This window comes from Salvelinus namaycush, chromosome 16, assembly GCF_016432855.1.
Source record: "Salvelinus namaycush isolate Seneca chromosome 16, SaNama_1.0, whole genome shotgun sequence".
NCBI classification, from domain to species: Eukaryota; Metazoa; Chordata; class Actinopteri; order Salmoniformes; family Salmonidae; genus Salvelinus; species Salvelinus namaycush.
In genome coordinates, this window is record NC_052322.1 from 19,232,100 (window position 1) to 19,240,475 (window position 8,376).

Consider the following 8,376-nt stretch of genomic DNA (forward strand, 5'->3'; position numbering starts at 1 on the left):
GCCAGCTGAGATGCGTCTGGTTAGGGCAGACCTGTGGCTCTGATACAAATTTAATGGACATTGACAGTGATGACGCTTGCAGTAGCTAGTCTTTATGAACAGTACATCAAGTCCAACTTAAATCCAATCTGCTCAAATGCCCCTTCCATTTCACTCCTTCAGTTCTCTGTAGCACAACATGCAAATTAGTAGACATGTAAATGTTCATGGGGACAGAACATTACTCCACCTCACATTATGAAACATTTTTATAGGCCAAAATCCAATTATATAAAATGAAATCACTGAAAGATCAAAGCAAGATTCATTGAGGCTAAATCAACTTTACACAGTCAGAGTAATGAGCATCTTGAAGAGGTCTAATTATGTGCAATACAGTGGAATATCTTAATCTCTCTGCAGGAGGGCGTCAGGAACATACATTAACAGCCTACATGCAGAGTTTGTATAGGGAAACACTTCCGCAAAAATCATATTACAAAAGGGGAACACACAAACACTAATCACCATGTCAAAGGTTAGGTTACAAACCATGCATTTATAGTCAAACAAAATAGTCAATGTGATTTATTTTCTCAAATGTGCATAGTCAATAAGTCAAAGTGAAGTAACATTTTATTTAACCTTTATTTAACTAGGCAAGTCAGTTAAGAACAAATTCTTATTTACAATGACGGCCTACCCTGGCCAAACCTGGACGACGCTGGGCCAATTGTGCGCCGCCCTATGGGACTCCCAATCATAGCCGGATGTGATACAGCCTGGATTCAAACCAGGGACTGTAGTGATGCCTCTTGCACTGAGATGCAGTGCCTTAGACTGCTTCGCCACTCGGGAGAATAATATAGCATGCATCTATATAAAACATAAAAACTGCCAGAGTGCCTCTTAACTTCAATTTATGTAATTCATTCTGCCTTTATTGTCAGTCCTGGGAGAGAGAGGGGGGGGGGTGCAACTCGATATTAGGAAGGTGTTCCTAATGTTCCCCGCAGGTGAAGAAGCCAGATATGGACATCCTGGGCTGGTGTGGTTACATGTGGTCTGTGGTTGTGATGCAGGTTGAACCTACTGCCAAATGAGTGGCCTTTTATTGTCCCCAGCCAAAGGTGCACCTGTGTAATGATTATGCTGTTTAATCAGCTTCTTGATATGCCACACCTGTCAAGTGGATGGATTATCTTGGAAAAGGAGAAATGCTCACTAACAGGGATGTAAAGAAATTTGTGTACGACATTTGAGAGACATTTTTGTGGAAAATTCTGAGATCTTTTATTTCAGCTCATAAAACATGGAACCAACACTTTACATGTTGCATTCATATTTTTGTTCAGTATAGTTTTAGTCATCATGCTAGAATTTAGCAACATAACAAAATGTTGCTAGACTGCGGCACGGTAAACATTGGGTACATTACGGTAATCATACAGCCAATCACGCAGAGAGAAGCTGTCAATCTGCCCTTCTAAAAATGGCGTTGTCCTGTGCGACGGTGTGCCGCCGTTTCTTTGTGGATTTGTACGGAATCAGAACTAATAGGGTTACAGTTATATACTCCTCTTTCACGGCCACCTCTGGAGCAAGGTATGAAAACCCATGCAAGACGGTATATACTTGTATCGTGATGTTGTTGAGCCGCTGTTATGTGGCACTTCTCTGGAGTAAACTCATTGACTGTTCGATCTGGGCGGGCAACACCCATCCACTGTTCACTGTCAGATAAAGGCTAGTTATACAACATTTTGAATTCTAACGTTACATTTTTGGCATGACAACAACTACGAGAGTTGTTGGACATAAGTCGGCACAAATGGATCTGAACCAGCTTGTAATATTAAAGTTCTGTTTTTTTTCAATCTTATTTTGATACTGTCTGAGTTGTCAAACAGTACTACTTTTAACGACAAGTCAAACTATTAAGTACTTGAACGTATCAGCCGCTCTTGTTTCATTACAATCGTTTTGTGTCCTTTACAGACTGCCCTTGTACAGACACTACTCATCCCCCAAATCCAGGCTAGGGATTGGCCTGCAAATTGTGTCGAGGCTGCAAGGGGCCAATGCCAAATATGAACAATTCCTCCAAAGATATTTTCCTCGCTTTTATGTTCTCTATCACACTTTCACGAAAGGTAAGACTACTTGCCATAGAACTGTTAAACTTTATAAGTGATATTGATTGGTCATCAAGTCTCCTTAGTTTATCCTTTGTTTGGCATAATGCATCTCTTTATTTGTATCTATTTGCAGATCTACATTACCTTAGCAAAATTATCTAGATACATTAAACCAATAAGATCTCACGTTTGAAGGCAAAAGAACACACACGTGGCCTAGCTCAATATGTAACAATTCCATGCATCACATAGGCAGGCTTCTGTGCTGCCAGTACACTGAAAATTAGCCATCTTTTGTATTATAATTCTTCAGGTATTCAACTCCTTTTCCAAGATGCCAAAGAGGTGACAGTGATAAAAACAAGGATGCTCACCAACAGTGTCGAAGTCCAGGACTTACCCTATCGTGATATGGAGAAACTCAGGCAGGTCGGTCGAGGCTAGGGCATACACTTGAATAACAAGGAAAGTTCTTGATAATGTGGTTAGCAGTCTTTAATCTGCATTAAAGGCTTTGAACTGTAACACTTTGACCTGCAATACATAGTACTACTTATACTATTTCTGCATGTCCAAGTCTGAAAAGTTCTCCTTAGCATGGGTTATAGTAAATGGTAACTTTTTCTTTCTTTGTTTCTCAGTTTCGCAGAGACATGATCAAAGCCATTCCGCTGCTGTTAATTTCTATTCCTCCATTTGCCAACTACTTGGTTTTTGTCCTAATGTGAGTTAATTTCAGTCATCTCCTCAACATCCTCCTTTAATTCATATTTAGTTAGAAAGTAGCCTAATTCTCAAGTCAATGGGAGTTAAAAGGTTGATAAATCATTGTAAACATACAGTATGCCCCCAATGATAATACATTGTGCCCCCCCCTACAATGTATTAACCCCCCCGTGTCCTGTCTTCCCTTCATCTCCCTGCCTTACATATTCCTCCATCTGCTCCTCCCTCTGCTTCCCTCCTCTCTTTTTCACTACCAGGTACCTTTTCCCCCGCCAGCTCCTGATCCGCCACTTCTGGACCCCCCAGCAGCAGACTGAGTTCCAGGGATTGAACCATTCCCACAGGGCCCAGCACCACTGGGCTGTGCTGAAGGGGCTTGAGAGTGCAGGTTCACATGTCAAAGATGGCCGCCTAAAGATCAGCCTACTAGACCTCTGCAACAAGGCGGGTGATACAGAAACACTTAACCCCTCCCTTGCATACGTCAGATGTTCAAATGTGTCCAACATTTTGTTAACTGTAATGCAGCTAATAAATGCCTCTAGACACTGATGTCAAATAAAATTGTCACATGCGCCGAATACCTTACAGTGAAAAGCGAACTTACAAGCCCTAACCAACAATGCATTTTTTTTTTTAAATACCTAAAAAAATAAGAAGTGAAAGTAACATGATTAAAGAGCAGCAGTAAAATAACAATGTCTGACCGGTTCCATGTGTTTTTTAGGTGCAAAGTGGGGTACACCCTAACATATCTGACATCCAGGCGATTCGAGGCTTGTTTTCTGGAGCTCCCCTGAGTATCAAAAGAATAAATGCAAATCAGATGGTCAGTTTTTCCTAGTAGTCTTTATTCAGAAATTCCCTAAAACATGAGTCCATGGGTTTACTGCATGTACAGTACCAGTCAAAAGTTTGGACACACCTACTCATTCAAGGATTTCTTTATTTTTATTGTTTAATACATTGTAGAATAATAGTGAAGACATCAAAACCTATGAAATAACACAAATGGAAGAATGTAGTAACCAAAAAAGTGTTAAACAAATTGAAATATATTTTAGATTCTTCAAAGTAGCTACACTTTTCCTTGGCAGCTTTGCACACTCTTGGCATTCTCAACTAGTTTCACCTGGAATTCTTGAAGGAGTTCCCACAAATGCTGAGCACTTGTTGGCTGCTTTTCCTTCTCTGCGGTCCAATTCATCCCAAACCATCTCAGTTGGGTTGAGGTCAGGTGATCTGATTCAGCACTCCATCACTCTCCTTCTTGGTCAAATAGCCCTTACATAGCCTGGAGGTGTGTCATTGTCCTGTTGAAAAACAAATGATAGTCCCACTAAGCCCAAACCAGATGGGATGGCATATCGCTGCAGAATGCTGTGGTAGCCATGCTGGTTAAGTGTGTCTTGAATTCTAAATAAACCAGAGTGTCACCAGCAAAGCACCCCCACACCATTACACCTCATCCATGCTTCACGGTGGGAACCACACAAAGACACGGCGGTTGGAACCAGAAATCTCAAATTTGGACTCATCAGACCAAAGGACATATTTCCACTGGTCTAATGTCCATTGCTCATGTTTTTTGGCCCAAGCAAGTCTCTTCTTATTGGTGTCCTTTGGAGAAATGTGATCATGAAGGGCCTGATTCACGCAGTCTCCTCTGAACAGTTGATGTTGAGACATGTCTGTTACTTGAGCTCTGTGAAGCATTTATTTGGGCTGCAATTTCTGAGGCTGGGAACTCTAATTAACTTATCCTCTGCCGCAGAGGTAACTGGGTCTTCCTTTCCTATGGATCTCATTAGAGCCAGTTTCATCATAGCGCTTACTGGTTTGTGATTTAAGAAATTCCGTATTGACTGACCTTTATGTCTTAAAGTAATGGACTGTCATTTCTCTTTGCTTATTTGAGCTGTTCTTGCCATAATATGGACTTGGTATTTTTCCAAATAAGGCTATCTTCTGTATACCACCCCTACCTTGTCACAACTGATTGTCTCAAACGCATTAAGGAAAGAAATTCCACAAATTCACTTTTAACAAGGCACACCTGTTAATTGAAATGCATTCCAGGTGACTACCTTATGAAGCTGGTTGAAAGAATTCCAAGTGTGCAAAGCTGTCGTCAAGGCAAAAGGTGGCTGCTTGAAAGAATATCATAAAATATATTTTGATTTAACACTTTTTTTCTTACTACATGATTCCATGTGTTATTTCATAGTTTTGACGTCTTCACTATTCTACAATGTAGAAAATAGTAAAAATAAAGAAACCCTTGAATAAGTAGGTGGTCAAACTTTTGACTGGTACTGTATATCAGACTCACTGTATTTGTATCAGCTGAAAAATATTACATCAACATAAGTCCCTCTCTCTCCAGAGGCAACTCTGTCCCCTGTTCTTCCTGACTCCCCGCCTCCCAACTCCCATGATTGGCACTCGACTGAACAGCCACGCCATAGAGCTGCTACAGCTGGACCGTGCTCTCAGCAGACATGGCCTGCACCAGTTGGATGACTCTGAGCTGAGACAGGTCAGTGCACATCACTTGACCTAATAAATACAGTGGGTATAGCAAGTCACCACCCACTTTTCAAAGTGTTCATCTTTTGTTGCCTTACAGCCTGAAATGAAAACACAATGTGACTTTTTCCAGCTTTATTTACACAAAACCCACAATATCCAAGTATTTTTTTTTCTCAAACTCTGAAAATCTATTAACAGTAAAATACCCTATTTGGATAAGTCCCCCCCCCCCCCCCCCCCCCCTTAGAATTGCAAACTTTGAGGTATAACCAACCACCTTCCAGATCTCAAATCAAGCTGATTGGCTTCCATCTGTGATCAATTGTAGTGACTTTGATTAGTTCAGAATAAAAGCAGTTCATAGAGGACTGCACTGCTTAGTAGTGCATTTCAAAGCAAAGAATCCACAATGGTTGGAAAGGCACAAGTCAGGAGATGGATGTAAAAGGATTTCAAAGGCTTTGTCTATCCCTCGGAGCACAGTTTCAACCATTATTAAGAAGTGTAAGGCGTATAGCACCACCCAGACCCAGCATAATCAGGCCATCCCTCCAAACTGGATGACCGGGCAAGGAGGAGACAGATCAGAGGCTACCAAGAAACCAATGGTGACTTTGAAGGCGCTTCAGGCCTTTATGGCAAAGACTGGTTAATGTGTACATGTGACCACTATCACAAGCGCTCCACAAATCTGGCCTCTATGGGAGGGTGGCAAGAAAAATACCGCTCCTCAAAAAAATCCACACCAAGTCTCGTTTGAGCTTTGCCAAAAAGCACATTGTAGATTCTGAGGCCAAGTAGAAAAAGGTGCTTTGGCCAGATGAGAAAAATTGAACTTTCTGGCCTGAACGCAAAACGATGTCTGGCGAAAACCCAAAGACCACCATGCCTACAGTGAAGCACGGCAGTGGCAGCATCCTGTTGCGGTGGTGTTTCTCATCAGCAGGGACTGGAGCACTTGTCAGGATAGAAAGGAAAATGAACAGTGAAATATATCAACAGATTTGAGAACATAGACCTCTGCCGGGAAGGTGTTGAAACGTGAACCATGACAATAACCCAAAGCAACCATACAGTGGCTGAAGGACAAGGTGAATGTCCTTGAGTGGCCTAGTCAGAGCGCCAACCTAATCCCAATCGAATCTGTGGAATGACTTGAGTGCAGTCACCATGCAATTTGACTGAGCTTGAACAATCCCGCAAGGAAGAATGGGCAAATATCAGTCTAGGTGTGCAAAGTTAGTAGAGATCTATTCAAAGGGACTCATGGCTGAAATTCAAGCAAAAGGTGGTTCCACCAAGTATTCACTCAGGGGGGGGGGGGGTTCACTTATCCAAATAGGGTATTCTAGTTTAATTTTAATAAATTGAGTTTGTTTTTCCTCCCACTTGGATATTGTTAGTTGCTGTGTGTAAATAACTGAAAAGTCTTTCAGGCTGTAAGGCAAACATTTTGACTTTCTATACCCACTATCTATGTAATCAGAATCATGTCAGCAAAAACCCACATGTACAAATGGAACACATACTTGTCATATTGATAACTTGACCCTGGTCTCATCAGGCCTGCTATGTCAGGGGGCTTGATTCTGGCAGTCTCAGCATCAACCAGTGTCAGGAATGGCTTTCACAGTGGCTCCAGTTCTCCTCTCACCTGAAAGGTATCTAATGTTTCCCTCCCGATAGCGTGCTGTTCAATTAAAATATTGTGGAGGAGGTTGATATGTTTGTCCTCATGACTCTCTCTATGTCCCTCTGTCCCAGGGTCAGAGGTGTCTCTGCTTGTGCACAGTATGGTCTTGCTCTCTGCCAACTACCCAAAGCCCTCCCACCATTGACAGGAAGGAACAAGGAGTGATCTGCCACTTCCATTAATTCAGCCATCTCTCACCATGCTGGGCAGGGTAACTTTTCCATGGGGTGCCAACATCTACCAACGGAAGAGATGCTAAGCTTTACAACTTGCTTTTAGAAGGACAAAGTGATTACTTAATGCAGTGGATTTGTGGTGAAGGAAATGTGATTACATAGCAACTGTTGCAATATCTTGAACTGGTCAATGTTTTCAGGCTCAATCAAATCAGTTGTCAAGTGCACAGGATACAGCAGGTGTAAATGGTACAGGGAAACACTTACTCGCAATCTCTGCTCGAGTGCAGTACTCAGCCTTGAATGTCGTTTTGTTTACTTGTAAAGCCGATGTTTTGACATAAGATGTGGAGCATAGCTGGGGGGGGGGGGGGGGTGTCAATCTTATGTTAAGCTAACCATATTAACAGGTTACATTTTGAAAAATAGATTGTAGACATTCCAACCCACACCTACTACATAGCCTTCTGAGAGCATATGGTGTCATTTTACTGGCCATAGTACTGTACCAGCATAACCCCCTCTAAGTATGCTTTTCAGATTGGGGAAGAGCAACTTTGAGAGTCAAGTAGATAGAATGTTGTTACATGCAGTAAGGTGACACTGGATCTCAAGACACTGGGGAATGCCATTCAGCAGATGCTTTAATCAAAAGCGATTTAGTCATGTGGTCCTGGGAATTTAACCCGCTATAAAGGACACACTGCAATTCAACAGGCCTTTAACATGTTTCAGTTGTGACAGCACGCTTTACTTGATCAGGAATGCATTTAATTTAGGTGGAACCTTTCTACCAACAGTCGAGTAATTGCACAGCTACAGTGCTGTTGTTTTTTTACCTGGAAATACTGGGGGGGAAAAGGAAATACCCTCATGTGCCTTGCTGCAATCAAATTGAAATGGGGTGGTTTTGAAGTTGCCAATAAGATTCTCATACCAAATATGCAAACTAATGTTCTTACTATCTACTTGTTCAACTCCTTTAGATTGTTTTGAAATCAGTTCTGGTGTGATTGGTGTCAAATAAAATGTACTATCTGAAATACTTGTCAATTTACAGTAAGAAGAAACAAGTTAGATTTGCACATTGCATTTTTACAAGCATTGTCACCAATTATTTACATCAGCCTTG

At 41.6% G+C, this 8,376-nt stretch overlaps 1 protein-coding gene across 1 annotated transcript; it reads left to right on the forward strand.

Moving 5' to 3' along the window:
• Positions 1-1,471: 1,471 nt before the first annotated feature.
• Positions 1,472-8,287, forward strand: LOC120061117 (LETM1 domain-containing protein 1-like). Its single transcript, XM_039010673.1, has 9 exons — positions 1,472-1,584; positions 1,978-2,132; positions 2,431-2,546; positions 2,759-2,841; positions 3,101-3,287; positions 3,571-3,672; positions 5,230-5,382; positions 6,940-7,036; positions 7,140-8,287. Exons 1-9 carry the CDS (start codon positions 1,472-1,474, stop codon positions 7,211-7,213), a joined length of 1,080 nt encoding a protein of 359 aa, XP_038866601.1. The 3' UTR covers positions 7,214-8,287.
• Positions 8,288-8,376: the final 89 nt, after the last annotated feature.